This window comes from Nerophis lumbriciformis, linkage group LG19 (genome assembly GCF_033978685.3).
Source record: "Nerophis lumbriciformis linkage group LG19, RoL_Nlum_v2.1, whole genome shotgun sequence".
NCBI classification, from domain to species: domain Eukaryota; kingdom Metazoa; phylum Chordata; class Actinopteri; order Syngnathiformes; family Syngnathidae; genus Nerophis; species Nerophis lumbriciformis.
In genome coordinates this window covers 20,576,625-20,594,124 of record NC_084566.2, presented here as the reverse complement: position 1 = coordinate 20,594,124, position 17,500 = coordinate 20,576,625, and the positions used below count along the sequence as shown (strand labels likewise).

At 39.3% G+C, this 17,500-nt stretch overlaps 1 protein-coding gene across 1 annotated transcript in view; it reads left to right on the top strand.

The window, feature by feature from the left end:
• Positions 1-17,500, top strand: part of sntg1 (syntrophin, gamma 1) — a 114,978-nt gene that overhangs the window by 82,991 nt on the left and 14,487 nt on the right. The window contains exons 13-17 of the mRNA XM_061979352.2: positions 4,538-4,576; positions 8,114-8,230; positions 8,597-8,668; positions 10,933-11,085; positions 11,225-11,317. Of these exons, the coding sequence (XP_061835336.2) occupies positions 4,538-4,576; positions 8,114-8,230; positions 8,597-8,668; positions 10,933-11,085; positions 11,225-11,317 (474 nt within the window). The remainder of the gene's footprint in view (positions 1-4,537; positions 4,577-8,113; positions 8,231-8,596; positions 8,669-10,932; positions 11,086-11,224; positions 11,318-17,500) is intronic.

Genomic DNA, 17,500 nt, shown 5'->3' with positions numbered 1-17,500 from the left:
AAGTACATTTCTTACAAGTATCATCCCTGCAGGACGAGGAATAGCTAAACATGTTTCACTAAACACCCTAGTAGGATACAATAGCTCACCGCAGTCACCGCTAACAAAAGCTAGCGCGCCTGAATGTAAACAAAGGCCATGGGTGGATCTACACTTGACATCCACTGTAATGATACCAAGTACAGGCGTATCTAGTCGATAATACTATGATTACATCGATATTTTTTATCCTCACAAAAACTTGTTTCCTTTTTTTAAAACTCATATTATGTTTATAAACTCAGGAAATACGTCCCTGGACACATGAGGACTTTGAATATGACCAATGTATGATCCTGTAACTACTAGGTATCGGATTGATACCTAAATTTGTGGTATCATCCAAAAGTGGTTAGAGTGTCCGCCCTGACATTGATAGGTTGTGAGTTCAAACCCCGGCCGAGTCATACCAAAGACTTTAAAAATGGGACCCATTACTTGAGTGCCAAACTCAGCATCAAGGGTTGGAATTGGGGGTTGAATCACCAAAAACGATTCCCGGGCGCGGCCACCGCTGCTGCCCACTGCTCCCCTCACCTCCCAGGGTGTGAACAAGGGGATGGGTCAAATGCAAATGGGTCAAACTTTAACTAATGCCAAGTATCCAAACAGAAGAATATGTGATTATTACATTTGAACAGAAGTGTAGATAGAACATGTTAAAAGAGAAAATAAGCAGATATTAACAGTAAATGAACAAGTAGATTAATTATCCATTTTTACAGCATGTCCTTTATAATTTTGACAAAATAATAGAATGGGAAATGACACAATATGTTACTGCATACGTCAGCAGACTAATTAGGAGCCTTTGTTTGTTTACTTACTACTAAAAGACAAGTTGTCTAGTATGTTCACTATTTTATTCAAGGACAAAATTGTTCTTCGATTGCAATGAGAAACATGTTTATTGTACCCTAAGATTTTTTGGTTAAAATAAAGCCAATAATGCAATTTTTTTGTGGTCCCCTTTATTTAGAAAAGTATCAAAGTATAGAAATATATTTTGGTACCGGTACCAAAATATTGGTATCGGGACAACCATAAACCCTATTGGTTTTGAACCACACATAAAATGGCTGAGGTTTCATTCAAACCTTCACACATTTCCGTATATGTGAGTCAAAGGAAGAACCCTATTGATTTTGAATCAATGGCCAAGGTAGTCCTGGTCACCTCTTGAAATATTTTTTTGCTATTTCAAAGATTTTTGTGCCACATCAAAGTAAGAGTCCTACTGATTTTGACGGCACCTGATAACTAAGGTACCTGGGGTCACATTCCTTGTCACTTTTGAACCAATCTTTTTTTCCTGTACCGAAGTAGGGACCCTATTGCTTTTAAATGTTGTCTGAGGGAGAAAGGTCAAACCTGGTTTCCTGTCTACCCCTTGATGCCGATTCACTGGACCTCAAAAATATAGGCAGAGCTAAGCGAGATACCTATTAGTTTTGACAGATATCTGACACAGGATAATTGAGATGGCTAAGGTCAAGGGTCAAATGAGTACATACTGTAAATACAGTGACAGGCTGCCGCTATGTTCAAACAAGTTTCATTTACATTTTCATTAGGAATCCTATTGATTTTGAACACCTTTTAGGCTCAAACCGGAGACGATGTCAATCAGTGTAAATTTGCTTTTAAAAGAGAGTTTCTCACCAAACAGGCTTTTTTTCACATTTCAAACGGACACAACACAGAAAAGTTGCGTCATGATGGGTTGTATATTTTTAGGACCAATTAAAAAATATATGTTTTTCACGCTCATGAGCTGTAGCCACATGTTCTTAGTATATAATCCCAATGTAGGAGCAAGTTATAGGCTAGAGGCAGGAATTAAGACGTCAGCAATGAGAGCTGCAGCGGTGCGGGGGTGTGTATGGGTCTGAAATGACGGCAATTTGTACAAATGTTAAAGTGTGGGAGGTGACGTACGCTGTGATAATAACAGAGGTTGAACGCACGTACAGTACATCTGGAAAGTATTCACAGCGCTTCACTCTTTCCTTATTGTAATATGTTACAGCCTTATACTAAAATGGAATAAATTAATTTTTGTACTCAAAATTTCACAGACAATACCTCATAATGACAGTGTTTTTTTATTTTGCAAATTTAATAAATAAATAAAAAAATACGATGCCACAAGGTTGGCACACCTATCTTTGGGCAGGGAGGTGACCAAGAACTTGATGGTTACTTTGTCAGAGCTACAGCATTCCTCTGCGGAGAGAGGAGAACCTTCCAGAAGGACAACCATCTCTGCAGCAATCCACCAATCAGGCCTGTATGGTAGAGGTTCCAGACAGAAGCCATTTCTTGGTAAAATGTTTGCCAAAATGCACCTGAAAGACTCTCAGGCCATGAGACACAAAATTATCTGGTCTGATGAGACAAAGAGTGAACTCTCTGGCGTGAATTTCAGGCGTCATGTTTGGAGGAAACCAAGCACCGCTCATCACCAGGCCAATACCATCCCTACAGTGAAGCATGGTGGTGGCAGCATCATGATGTGGGGATGGATTTCAACAGCAGGAGCTGGGAGACTAGTCAGGATCGAGGGAAAGATGAATGCAACAAAGTACAGAGACATTCTGGATGGAAAACCAACACTTCCCATCCATTCTGATGGAGCTTGAGAAGTGCTGCAAAGAGGAATGGGCAAAACTACATGAAGATATTTGTGCCAAGCTTGTGGCGTCATATTCAAAAAGACTTAAAGATGTAATTGCTGCCAAACGTGCAAAGTATTGAGCGAAGGCTGTTAATACTTATTTACGTGTGATTTTTTTAGTCTTTATTTTTAATACAAAAATATTCTCAAATTGTCATTATGGGGTATTGTCTGTAGAATATTGAGGACAAAAATGAATTTATTCCATCTAAGAATACGGCTGTAAAACAACCAAATGTGGGAAATGGGAAGCGCTGTGAATACTTTCCGGAGGCAGTGTAACCGCAGCGCTTACATCCACTGCTGCGCTTTCAACACACCACAAAGTGGAGTTGGCACCTTCAAATGAGGGCAGGCTATGAATACGTATCAATAAATAAGTGAAACATTTGATATACAAATTCTGTATTTTTTCATTTTATTTTGGTTGTTTATTTCAATTAACATTTTCATAATGTATATTTAATATATACAATAGGAAAGTGATTCTTAGGGTGGCGATTCAATTCAGAATCGATTTTAAAATCAACACGATTCTCGATTCGAACAGATTCTTGAAACATATTGTTTGATATAAAAATGATAATAGAACCTATTCACAACAGGTTAAAGGTAACAAAAGCGCCTCTTGGCTCCTATAAGTGCGGAGACGGCCTAAAAAACGTATTTCTAAAAATTTATTAAAACATGATTTCACTCGATCAATTTAAAAATCTAATAAATAAGAACTGTGATTCGTTTGTGAATCGATTTTTTTAAGCACCCCTGACATCCCATACAGTATGTATTCACAGCATGTATTATTTCCATGTATAATTGTATTTAATACATTTGGTATTATGGGATATGAATAATATATATGTATTCTATATAGACTACAGTATATATTTATTATACAGTATATATATAATTTAATTTCATTACACTACATACAGGTGAATGTGATCTGTCCTTGCTGGTCCTTGCTACAATATGAACTAATGGATTAGTCCAGGGGTCCCCAAACTTTTTGACCCGGGAGCCGCATTGGGTTAAAATAATTTGGCCGGGGGCTGGGCTACATATATATATATATATATATATATATATATATATATATATATATGTATATAGTCTGTCTCATTGCAGATGAAACAAATTGCCTTTTCCTTACACTGAACAAAAAAAAGTCAATTGATGTGTAAAAACTCTACACTTTGAGTCTATTTTACGTTTCCCCAACGATTTCGCCATTTTTTTCCCTCGTGCACTAATTGACTGAAAGAGCGCGCACGTGCCACGCGCTCGCCTGACACTGCAGCGCGAGCGTGATGCCGTCACGTTATCTATGGGAAAATGCATTTTTAGAAAATATGATTTGCCAGAGCGGCTAGGAGACCCCGAGAGTAACAAGCGGTAGAAAATGGATTGATGGGTGGGCTAGAAAGGACAAATTAAAAAGATAATATTTAAAAAAAATAAAAGTCTTTTTTTTTTTTACTGGGGACTACACGAGGGCCGGATTTTGGACGCTGGCGGGCCGTATCTGGCCCGCGGGCCGTAGTTTGGGGACCCCTAGATTAGTCTATCCCAGGGTCAAACTGTGGCCATCATAAAACCTAATAAAACTGCCCAGGCAAAGTTTTAAGTCACATTTTAACATTGCTAACCAACCAGTGTGTTTACATAAATCGCTATATCATGAAGTAGAAAAATAAATCTTGCTTCTCCGGTCATGTCCAAGTTAGCCATTTAGCTTTTTACGACATCTACATTTCTCGTTCTATGGTTATCACACAAGTTTAGTTTGAGCCACATTGACTGACTTCTTTATGTCGACAGGTGAAGAAGATCAACCGCAATTTTCCAGTCAACCAGCAGGTTAGTGTGTGTGTGCGACCAAAAATTATGTTTTTTTTTTAAAATAAAATATTTTATTTTAATAAGTAAGAGCGAAAGCAGACCATCAAGTCAGAGAAAGGACATGCTTCATCTTACCAAGTGTTGAAACCTCCGCTATAAGTTTGCATCATAATCCTGAGAGAATTAATGAGAAAACAACTTCATCGCCTTCAGTCGTGTGTGTGTGTGTGTGTGTGTGTGTGTGTGTGTGTGTGTGTGTGTGTGTGTGTGTGTGTGTGTGTGTGTGTGTGTGTGTGTGTGTGTGTGTGTGTGCGTGTTAATTCATTCAGATTTTACTTACATGAATCCACATGAGAGTTCAATGGAGAGATCGTCCCAAATCTTTCAGCCGCTCGTTTTTGTCAGTCGTCAAACATGTCGGTTTTATCTCGGCTGTTTTTAATGAGGAGTGACGGTCACACTTGATGTCTTTTTACAACATTTGTACTTGTCACTTCTTCCCTTTCAACACCCCGCCAATGCGCCCCCAAAGCAGGCTCCCTTCATCTCCTGACGACTGTCACGGCCCCTATTAGCACTGTCGCTCTATTAGCATTTGAACTTTGAGTCAACTGTTCAACTCACTAGTGAAAGTCTTGGTTTTAAAATGAACACACCGTACAGCGACAACAACATACAGTATGACAACTAGATGAGGGCAATTCCTGAAGGAATTGAATGCTCCAATGCTGAAGTTGACCCGCCTTTTTTTTTTGAATTGTTGAAGTAGAGCACACAATTTTGAATAGGCTGTATATTTTGAAGTTGGAACAGTTTGAATCAGATGAAAATTGTGGGAGTTGTGGAACTTTGAAGAATGTCCCATTGATTTGAATGGGAATTTCCAAAAACTTTGGGAATTTCGGGACAAGCGGGAATTTTTTTGAAAATGGTAAAAAAAACAAAAAAAATACATTGAATGTTCTGTATGAGTTGAAATGGTTGGTGTTGGAATTTTTCAAATCGGTTGAGAAATATTGAAGTAGTAACATGTTGAATTGAGAAGGGGTATTACGGAATTTTTGGAATTTCGGGAAAACCGGGATTTTTTTAAAAAATGGTAAAAAAAAACCTTGACTGTTCTGAATGAGTTGAAATGGTTGGTGTTGGAATGTTTCAAATCGGTTGAGAAATATTGAAGTGGTAACATGTTGAATTGAGAAGGAGTATTACGGAATTCCTGGAATTTTGGGAAAACCGGGATTTTTTTTTTAAATGGTAAAAAAAAAAAACTTGAATGTTCTGAATGAGTTGAAATGGTTGGTGTTGGAATTTTTCAAATCGGTTGAGAAATATTGAAGTAGTAACATGTTGAGTTGAGAAGGAGTATTACGGAATTCCTGGAATTTCGGGAAAACCGGGAAATTTTCCAGTTCAAAAAACTACTTTTTTTATGTCCTGATTAAGAGGAATGTTTTGACGGTGGAATGGTTAAAATGCATTGAAAACTGTGGAAGGAGTAGTCGCCAGAAAAAAGGGGGGAAATAGGGCTTTGGAAAACCAGGAATTCTGGAAAATCCTTTTTTTTTTTTTTTTTAATTTGGAAAAAGAGTAGTTTGAATTTCCAGAATGGTGGAATGTGTTGAAGGTGGAATGGTTTGAATCGGTTAAAAAATGTGGAAATGGTGAAAGTTTGAAAAATGGCTCATTCATTTTGAATGGGAAAAATGTCCCGGAAAACCTGGCATTCCTGGAAATCTGGGAATATTTGGAATTTGTCAAGGGAAAGCCCGCAATTCCCAAATAGGCTGAACAGTTTAAAGTTGGAATGGTTTGAATCATGTGAAAAATGTGGAAGGTAGAACGCGCCAAAATCTGGAGAAGAAGAAGAAGTTGAATAATAAATAGATTAATTTTGGTGTAGAAAACCATATGTGTGCAATGCTTTGGAGTATTCACACAATTACAGCGTTTCTTTAATGCAAAATTAATATTATTAATAACTTTTCACTCCTATTTTGGTTACTGCTACCTGGCGTGCGAAGCGGGTTCATGTTAACAGGCAAACTTCGCTGACGCTACTCTTATTTTTAGCACAATCCAAGACTGCAGCATCAACGTTAGCTTTGCACTCACTCAAGTTAACCTGAGCTAACGTTAACACATCTCAAATAACATTTCAGCTTTATAACGAGATACGTCACGTCCCTTTTGAGCTGTGTGCCTACGACGAGCCTACAGTAAGCTAGTAGGGGCAAAGTGTCAGCGTATTTTATTAACTGGCATATTGTTCTGCATACAATTGCAAAGTACGCCGTTTTGTTGAAACAAGGATATGATTTTTATGTTGAAAATAAAGCAAACTGCATGAAACTCAATGGAGAACAAACCAAGTTAGGATTTATTTTCAATATACAACGCATTGCATTAGATGGGAAAGTGGGCCCTGCTAAAATGTATATATCTATGGGCTGGTATACTTGCTAGCATTAGCATAGTATGCTTCAATTACATCAGAAGTGTCCCAACATTTTCCACCACTGCATTTACTGCCATGCTAAAACTATTTTTCAAAAAAAGCCTGTCAGCTTTGTTTTATGGTTGATGTGGAGAATGCATATATTTTTAAGAGTTCTTTCTTTATTCATAGTCATGTTTAAAGCAGCTAATATTTTCCCATGTGTACGCTTTTTGCTTGTATCTTATGTCCGCAAGTAAACTCTGTGCTGTGGAAGTATAGAATACTCCCTTTTTACCTTATCAGCATTAGAACAATGAGGCTGTATTCCTTTCTGGGCAGGGTGGGGGCTGTTTTCGTATTCAATAAGTTGTCTCTTCCCATTTGATTTTCAGACCGCTTGTAGATGCCTCTATTAACAGACTGTAGGACTGGTCTCCTAAAGCTTTAGTAAAACTTGATAATATTCCGATTCTGTCTTGATGGTCCTTCTTACTCAGCATATATGTCATCTGAAAGAACTTGGGATTGAACAGTGACTTTAATTCCCTGAGAGGAAGACTGGTCAGACGCAACATTGACAAAGCCTATTATTAGTTTTAGCATTTGTTTCTGTCTTTACGTTACGCCTTTTGCTCTTTTTTCAACGTTTACCGTTTTATTTTCTTTCTTTTGTTTATTTGTATATTTAGAATGTGTGCCGTGGACCGACAAAAAACGTTTTGACGCTCCAGCATTATATGAGCCGAACCAGTACACACTCTAGTATTAGCATTAGCACACTGCCGTAACATAATTCATACATTTGTTAGCATTAGCATCACACATTTATAACTTGCGCCAAACTTGTACGCGTTAGCAATATGCTTGACGAATTTATCAAAGCTAAAACACGTGCTAGTATTGGCATTACACTTTGATATGTATGATATGATACAAATGTATATGTTTTGGCGCATGTACTAGCATTAGAATTACACTTTTATGAGTTCATACACTAGCATCCAAACAACACATTAGTATTGATTAAAATAAGTAATATTTTATTGCTAATCATTATAATCCTTGTAATAAATTGTTTCCTGTTATTGAGTCCAACATTTTGCTCCATTGCACAGATCATCTACATGGGCTGGGCCGCCGAGAAGGAGCAGGACTCAGTCCAGGACCGAATGTACTCGCCAAAGTTTCTGGCTTTAAGGGGTTCCTCTCTTTTTAAGTTCTGTGCTCCTCCGGTAAGCTTACATTCAAACCCGTGTTGTTTATTTCTACTTTTGTACGTATTTATCTAGCTCGCACCTATTGGTGATCTACCCTGTGATTGATGATGATCATCAAATGTTTTTATACTGATATTGATATTAAGAGATTATGACAATCGGCATAAGCTTTCGTCATAATGGAGATGTGCAAAGGTACATAAGTGTTATTTCTGGCTCCACTTGATCTAAATGAAATATGCTAATGTGAGTGGAGGCTATGCATTGTGGCAGCTTGTTTATTATCGAAGACAGCGAGGGCCACTCAGTGTGAAGAAGCAACCTTTTAAAAACAGCAACCATCAACAACCATTCATTTACTGAAAGGTCTTCCACTTTCAGGTGACAACATGGGACTGGACCCGAGCAGAGAAAAGCTTTACTGTTTATGAAATCATGTGCAAGATTTTAAAGGTAAGTCCCCATGGGGGAGAGGCTCATGCACTTAGACCGCTCAAGACAAAAAAATGCAATATAATTATATATATATATATATATATATATATATATATATATACAAAGCAAATATTTCAATAATATATGAGTGTGAATGTTGTCTGTCTATCTGTTGGCCCTGCGATGAGGTGCTGACTTGTCCAGGGTGTACCCTGCCATCCACCCGAATGCAGCTGAGATAGGCTCCAGCACCCTCCGCGACCCCGAAAGGGACAAGCGGTAGAAAATGGATGGATGGATAATATCCATATTATCCATGGATAATATGCATATTAAGGGACAAGCGGTAGAAAATGGATGGATGGATATTATCTATTTGTTATGTGTACAGGAGGAGGAGACGGCACAGACAACAGGGGCATAGTATTAAGCTCTATTTATTAATATATATGAACTATATATATATATAAATAACAAAATATAATATTAAATAAACAAGGGAATGGAGTGTGACAAAATACAAGAGTGTATGGTGTGTGACTATGTGTGGGAATTAATTGCTGAGTGTTACTGTGAGTGTTGAGCGAGACAGGCGGAAGTCCAACAGGGGCAGAGCGAGCTCGTAGATCCGTGAGCAGGCAGGAAGTCTGGGGCTATAGCGAGGCGTCGAAGGTCCGTGTCCAAGCGGTAGGTCGAGATTCAAGAGGCAGCCAAGGAAACAGAGGGAACGCGGGAAAACGAGACACAGCTCGAAACGTGGAACGAAGGCAGATGTACGGGAACAGATGACTACGTTCTGTTGCGGGATAGCAGGTTGTGCAGGCTTATGAAAGCAGGCCTGATGATCAGCTTCAGGTGTGCTGATTGCCGGTGATTGATTGCACCTGTGCACCGGCGCAGCCTCTGCCGGAGTGGCGCGCGCAGGTGCGCTCTTGGAGGCGCAATCAGCAGAGCGCACAGATGAGTGCGCATTGGAATGCGCCCTGGCTGTGACACCATGGATAATATCCATGGATAATATGGATATTATCCATGGATATTATCCATCCATCCATTTATACTGATTTGAATTTGTCGAGGTGAGTTATTAACGTTTCGTGTTTTGTGGTAAATCATCAAAGGAATGTTTGGTGCCATGCCACGCCCACATCTTATGGCGTTGGCAAAACGTGTTCGCAATTTATCATCGCCCACATGTGTAGTATCTGTAAGTTTAACCGCGACTCATTTGGTCAAAGTCCCTACGAGGAGTTTGTTAAAGTACGACCCCTTTTTTTGCCGAATAATGGTAGACGAAAACCAATCAATCAATGTCAATCAATGTTTATTTATATAGCCCTAAATCACAAGTGTCTCAAAGGGCTGCACAAGCCACAACGACATCCGTGGTACAGAGCCCACATAAGGGCAAGGATGTGAATGACTATGAGAAACCTTGGAGAGGACCGTATTTGTAGGTGACCCCCCGCCCCCATCTAGGGGACACCGGATGCAACCAAGGTGGCCAACGTTCTGTTTGTTTTCAGGTATGGGTTCCTGAGACTTTTACATGCGTCTCGTCATGATAGACGTCTCCTGCGATTTTTACTTCGATACGTGAAACTGGTAGGAGGGGCAAATATTTTCCAATATTAAAGGTGGCGCTAGAGAGCCAATTTTGAAATTGCAATTTCAGGACCCACAAAATCTAAAAAATGTTGCCATACCTGATGCACCTGCAAAATATGGGGACTTTTCGTGCATGTTAAGGGCCCCTAAAACGCGTCCAAAGTCCATGCGTATAGAAGAAGGCTCTGGCCCTAATAAAGATCATAACACAAATGTATACTAACTGAAAACTGTGACATCCATCCATTCCTCCATTTTCTACTGCTTGTACCTTTCAGGGGGTGCTGGAGCCTATCTCAGTTGTCGAATTTCTTCCAATAAATCGTACTGCTGTGCAAGAATTGAATTTAACATGAAAAAAAATCTTTAAGAAAATTGTATAATGTAGTAACACAACAATTATGGCCAACAATAGAGCAAAACAATTACTTTACTATGGATAAAAAGGTCTGCCTTTGTCCCCTAAGGGTTAAATAAACGCATAATATTTATTTTCAGTCTTTTTTAAGATGACATGCACAATACTTTTTATTTTTATAATTAGACGATGACAACTGCAGCAATGGAGTGTAGTTGATAGTAGCAGTGGTACAGCCTTTCTAAAGTCATTCTGGGGATCTTGTGTTCGGTGTCACTGTCATTGGACCCACACACGACGTCTGTTGTCTCCTCAGGACAACGACCTGGTGGACAAGCGGCAGCACTGCTTCAGCGTGCAAACAGAGAGCGGCGAGGATATGTTCTTCGGCGTGGAGCTCGAGTCGGAGCTGCTGGTTTGGGAAAAGGCCTTCCAGATGGCCACTTTCCTGGAAGTGGAGCGGATACAGGTGGGCAATGTCTATAAAGGATGATCATTATAGCGGCAGGCTCAGGCTGAAGATTAATGACATTAGCTAGCGGGAAAGAAAGAGATTTCTGTGTCTGTTTGTTTAGCGCAAAGTTCACTATTTTTTCTCCTCCATGCAGTGTAAAACGTACGCCTGTATCATGGAGAGCCACCTTATGGGACTAACTGTTGACTTCAGCATGGGCTTCGTGTGCTTTGATGCCGCTTCTAAGGTGAGTGAAGAACACCACCACTGCCGTACAGAGGTAGAGGTAAACAAATACTGCCTCTCTGGGAAGTCTGAACGTCGCTATGAGTGGCAGAATCTAGACGGTTTTGGTTAAGGAACATTTGTTGTCAAACATCGAGGCAAAGTCACGACTTGCTGCTTGTTACCATGAACGACAAACTCGAAATAGATATGACTGAGGGCCTAATAGGGTGGTGTGGTTGGCGCTTGTGCTTCACAGCAAGAAACTCCTGGGTACGATTCCCAGGCTCAGGGTCTTTCTGTGTGGTGTTTGCATGTTCTACCCGTGACTGCCGGTTTCTCTCCGGGTACTCTGGCCACCTCCAAAGACATGCACCTGGGAATTTGAGTGTAAATCAGACCTGAGCAAATTCTGGCCCGCCGGACATTCCCAAATATTTTTTTTAGATCTTTAAGATGGAGACTGTAGCTGCCATTATGATGTGCAGTGGTGTTGTCAAATGCCTATAAGTCTTGAACTATGCAAAGTATTTCAGTGGTTGGAATCTGCACTTTTGCATGATATACTAGTTACCAGGGCTGTGAATCTTTGGGTGTCCCACGATTCGATTCAATATCGATTTTTTTTTCAATTCAACACGATTCTCGATTCAAAAACAATTTTTTCCCGATTCAAAAGGATTGTCTATTCATTCAATACATAGGCTTTCAGCAGGATCTACCCCAGTCTGCTGACATGCAAGCAGAGTAGTAGATTTTTGTAAAAAGCTTTTATAATTGTAAAGGACAATGTTTTATCAACTGATTGCAATAATAATAATGTAAATTTGTTTCAACTATTAAATGAACCAAAAATATGACTTATTTTATCTTTGTGAAAATATTGGACACAGTGTGTTGTCAAGCTTATGAGATGCGATGCAAGTGTAAGCCACTGTGACACTATTGTTCTTTTTTTTTAATTATTATAAATGTCTAATGATTTTTAATCACTGCTATGTTGAAATTGTAACTAATATTGATACTGTTGTTGATAATATTCATTTTTGTTTCACTATTTTTGGTTTGTTCTGTGTCGTGTTTGTGTCTCCCCTCAATTGCTCTGTTTATTGCAGTTCTGAGTGTTGCTGGGTCGGGTTTGGTTTTGGAATTGGATTGCATTGTTATGGTATTGCTGTGTATTGTTTTGTTGGATTGATTAATTTAAAAAAAATTTAATAAAAATTTTAAAAAATTGATTTTTTAAAAACGAGAATCGATTCTGAATCGCACAACGTGAGAATCGCAATTCGAATTCGAATCGATTTTTTCCCACACCCCTACTAGTTACTATGGCAATCTAAGTAACAGCAGCTCAGACGAGGCAACAAGCAGTGAGGGTGGGGAGCGTTTCCACAGAGTGTTTCCAGAGAGGCCAGCCTGAAATGCGGGTGTCAGGGACAGACGTGGAAGGAGATTTTTACAACAAAGTTCTAAAGCTTAGTGGTACATCAGATATATCAGATTGTAGGTGGGGGGGAGGGTTTACCCTTCACATTCATATTTCGCTGTATTTGTTGCATTTTTTTTGCGTTTTGCTTAATTGTAAAATATGTCGATCAAAAGGGTGTGTGACGTTCACATGTTGTCAACATTCAGTGTTTTATCGTTCATAGTTTATATTGTAAATCCCGTATTTTTTATTGTTATGTACATTCTGGGTGTCTCATTCAGTAAAAAAACATTTAAATTCCATTCCGTTTTTTAAGGCGGTCTGTCATAACGTTTTTAGCATTCAGACATTATTGTGAGGTTTTGTATTAGTGTCTCTAAAAATAGATATACCGGCCCCCCGACACATTTTTTACTCTAAATTTGGCCCCCCCGAGGCAAAATAATTGCCCCGGCCTGGTATAAATAGTTGTGGTGGCGACTAGTCCAGCGTGTACCCTGCCTTCCGCCCGAGTGCAGCTGGGATTGGCTCCAGTCCAACGTTTATGACAACATTTTTCAAAAACACAATATAAATTGTGAGAAAGAACATTGTTTTCAAAACAGTTACAAAAAAGTGGGATCCCAAAAATGTACTCTGGGACCCCATTTTGAAAATTCCTAGCGCCGACACGGATGGAGTATTGGTGCGTGCAAAACAGCAGCAGGTGGCTGTAGCCTGCGGGCCGTATCTAATACTAATCAAATATCACCCCGGGGGCCATAGATAATACATTCACGGGCCGGATCTGGCCCGCGGGCCTTGACTTTGACACACAGGTAGTAAACAGTAATAATGCAACAATGCTCGATATAATCCTGTACGGAACAATCTGCCTTGGCAGTGTGTGTCTGTGTCTGTGTCTGTGAATGTGTGTGTGTGTTTGTGTACGTGTCGTGTTTGTGTGAATGTGTTTGTGTCTGTGTGCGTGTGCGACACTCTGTCCACCGTCGCAAAAGACAGGCTTGTCACAATGAAAAAAATGTCCAATCAGGGTTGTGCCTCTTTTTCCCCCTCACACAGCTGAAAGTGCAGCCCAGAAGAATAAAATAAAGGAATATGTCTAGCACAGAAACGGAAACACAACATTGAGAAGGAGCAACAATTTCAGTGACAGACTTTAGTCTCACTGACTGCTGCAGCTCACATTGTGGTGCATGCCATAATCATGCCCTCAAAGCGAACTCGCAGGCACTCATAGAATATTTTTGTGAGTAAACTGCTGCATTCGTCCCCGACTAAGAGAATGAACACACCTAATTTAATCAGAAAAAAATATACACTTTTTTTATCTAAAACAGGGGTGCCCATTACGTCGATCGCGACCTACAGGTCGATCGTGGAGGGTGTGTCAGTCGATCGCCAGCCAGGCATTAAAAAAATATTCCTAAAAATTAGGGATCATCAATCTTCACCAAGACGTCACTTTCGTCACTTGATTGACAATCACGACACCTGAGCGTCTTGTGATATGACGCTAGTTGCAGCGAGATCATTATTAAAAAAAATGACCGACAGGAAGGTGTGAAACACTTTTTATTTTAACAGACTCTGGCGCCATACCTGCTGTCAAAACCCTAAAGACCAACTGCACAGTTCCTGTCTTCACAATAAAAGCGCTGCTTCAGCCTGCCTGCGCTAACAAACTAAGAGTCTCAGGAAGCCAGAGCGCACACAAGCTACCAAGCTACGAAGTTTGCAGCCAATGTATTTCTTGTAAAGGGTATAAAAAGGAGTATGGAAGCTGGACAAAAAAGATGCCAAAAACCAACCATTTTCATGTGGTATTAGACAGAAAGGAGGACTTTTTTCTCCTCCATTTGAAAATGCGGACGTTTTTAGCACTACTGTCTGATTTCTATCAATGCAAATCATCAGAATCAGGGAATAAACCAACTTATATTCTTGTCTTCATGAAAGAAAGGAATCTATATGTGTAAGGAAGGGATAGCAGTTATTTTAGAGTTGGGACACGATGGACAGATTCCGGCCAGAGAATCCTTTAATCATCTTTATTGCTGAAAGGTAGATGTGAATGTGTGTGTGTGTGTGTGTGTGTGTGTGTGTGTGTGTGTGTGTGTGTGTGTGTGTGTGTGTGTGTGTGTGTGGTATTTTAGTCGTCAACGCACACAAGGCTGGCTGCCACCATTGATCGAAACCAGTTATTCTGACAAAGACGTGCTTTAAAGGGAAAATGACGTCACAGATTGACCTACCAACTTAAAGGCACAGGAACATTACAGAACTGGTTAACGGCACACAATAGGCTTTTGTACAATATGTGTTTAAACATGCTTGTATTATTATTACACACCTTTAACTTGTTAACAAAAACCTCTCTTTTATAAATAAATCAATATAAATTGTATATATGAATGAGGTAGATCCCCTCGACTTGGTCAATTGAAAAGTAGCTCGCCTGCAGAAAAAAAGTGTTGGCACCCCTGATCTAAATATTTAATCATCAGACTTTTTGCTTGTGTTTGCTCTGATTCAACTCCTCTGATATAACATGTACTGAAAAACTCTGCAGACACTTTTTGTTCAAATCATTTTTGAGTTTGTGGATAAAAACATTTTGTTCCTGAAATTAAACATGTTTTTTGTTTGGGTACAGTTTATTTTACAGTACTTCAAATTCAAACTGCACTTTAATGTATTTTCATTAAATATAATATACAGTATTTGAGGGGTTTTTTAAACGCCAAAATCTGGGTCACCGCTTGCCGTTTGTCAAAGCACTGGTGAGAAGCACTGATGTATACAAGTAATCAAAGAATACAAATAATAATTCACCATTTGAAAGTGTTGTTTAGTCAATGTTAACTTAAAATATAAGTCTTATAGTATTCACTACACCACTGATACTTTGACTGCAGAATGAAGTTTGTCATGACAAGCAAAATAATAAAAGAACTTTGAGAGGAAAAAAGTTGTACTGTAAAAGAAGCAAAACTGCGGCCCTAAATCCACGTACGGACCGTAGCGTGGGTTACCTGTACTGTTGCACCTCTAGTAAACACAATCATAGATATGAACACAATGACAAATGTCAGCTGTTGGCATATATTACCTCGATCAAACATTGCGGAAATATTTGTTACAAGATACTGCAGTAATAAACAGTTGGGATGCAACGGTTCTCTGTATAAACCGGCACGGGACAACTCGACTTTGATAAATAAATAAAAAGTAGTGGTATTAATCAAGATCCAATGATATAAAAAAGTTAAAAGTGGTCTCTTTTTTTGCCCAATCGCCCAGCCCGATTACATATTTCTGCAAACATTATACTGGTAACACTTGCCATCCAACTCAGTTTTAGTTATATGGTAGGCTTGGCTTGTGCAGCATCACGACAGGAAATGTGCAAATTCAGCGATTTTTACTTAAGGAAATGTCAAAAATAATTGGAATCATACAGAAAATACATTTATTACACAGTTCAATGGGCAATTATTAGTATTTGATGTCATCATTATAAGGCTCTTCCTCCCTGTTTGCAATAAAACATATATATCAGTGACGTGCGGTGAGGTTGATGGCTGGTGAGGCACTGACTTCATCACAGTCAGATTTACAAACATATGAACCCTAAAGAGTATCTTATTCACCATTTGATTGGCAGCAGTTAACGGGTTATGTTTAAAAGCTCATACCAGCATTCTTCCCTGCTTGGCACTCAGCATCAAGGGTTGGAATTGGGGGTTAAATCACCTAAAATGATTCCCAGGCGCGGCGCCGCTGCTGCCCACTGCTCCCCTCACCTCCCAGGGGGGGATCAAGGGGATGGGTCAAATGCAGAGGACAAATTTCATTACACCTAGTGTGTGTGTGACAATCATTGGTACTTTAACTTAACTTTAACTTTACACATACAAACTGTAGCACACAAAAAAGCACATTTAATAAAAAAAACGTTATTATGGTCTTACCTTTACTTAGAAATTAAGTCCATGCGCCGTAACTAAAGCCCTCACTTAAACTTTCCATGTGCAAGATTGAATCTATTTAAAAAAGTGTAACCGAGGGTTTATAAATGTCGCCTATACTGTATGAAACTACAAAATAACAAACACGGAGGCTCCAGTTTACACGAGGACCACTTTATTTACCTTCTTTCAAAAACCTCCGCAACGTGACATCACTTCCGCTCTTAGCGCTTTGAAAATAAGAGCTCAAGGCATATACTGTATAACAGCGCATAACAGGAACTTAACATCACAAAGAGGAAAGCCCATGAAAATAGGTTACAAAAGTTATTTAATAAGAAGCCAAAAAGTGCAAAAACAATAATGTTCGTGTTGGAGGAGTTTTGAATTAGGTACACCTGCAGTCTGCAGGTGTATCTAATGTTGTGTCCCTGCAGTCATTCACAACTCCTCCAACACCAACATTATTGTTTTTGCACTTTTTGGCTTCTTATGAAATAATTTTTTTAAATAGATTCAATCTTGCACGTGGAAAGTTTAAGTGTGGGCTTTAGTTGACATAGCAATTCTACGGCGGGGGTGCAGGAGGCGAGCCTCACACAGTGCGTCTTTTGCAGCCGTTTTATGATCGCTCAGCACAAGAAATACTTTACACACATACAGTTGTTGACAAAATACACTGTACATTATATACCTCAGCTAACTAAACTATGGAAATGTATAATATAGTTCATATAGCAATACAGTCTCACTGCACAGCAGGCTAGCAGTTAGCCGAGTCATTGCGCAATCCACGTTGCGG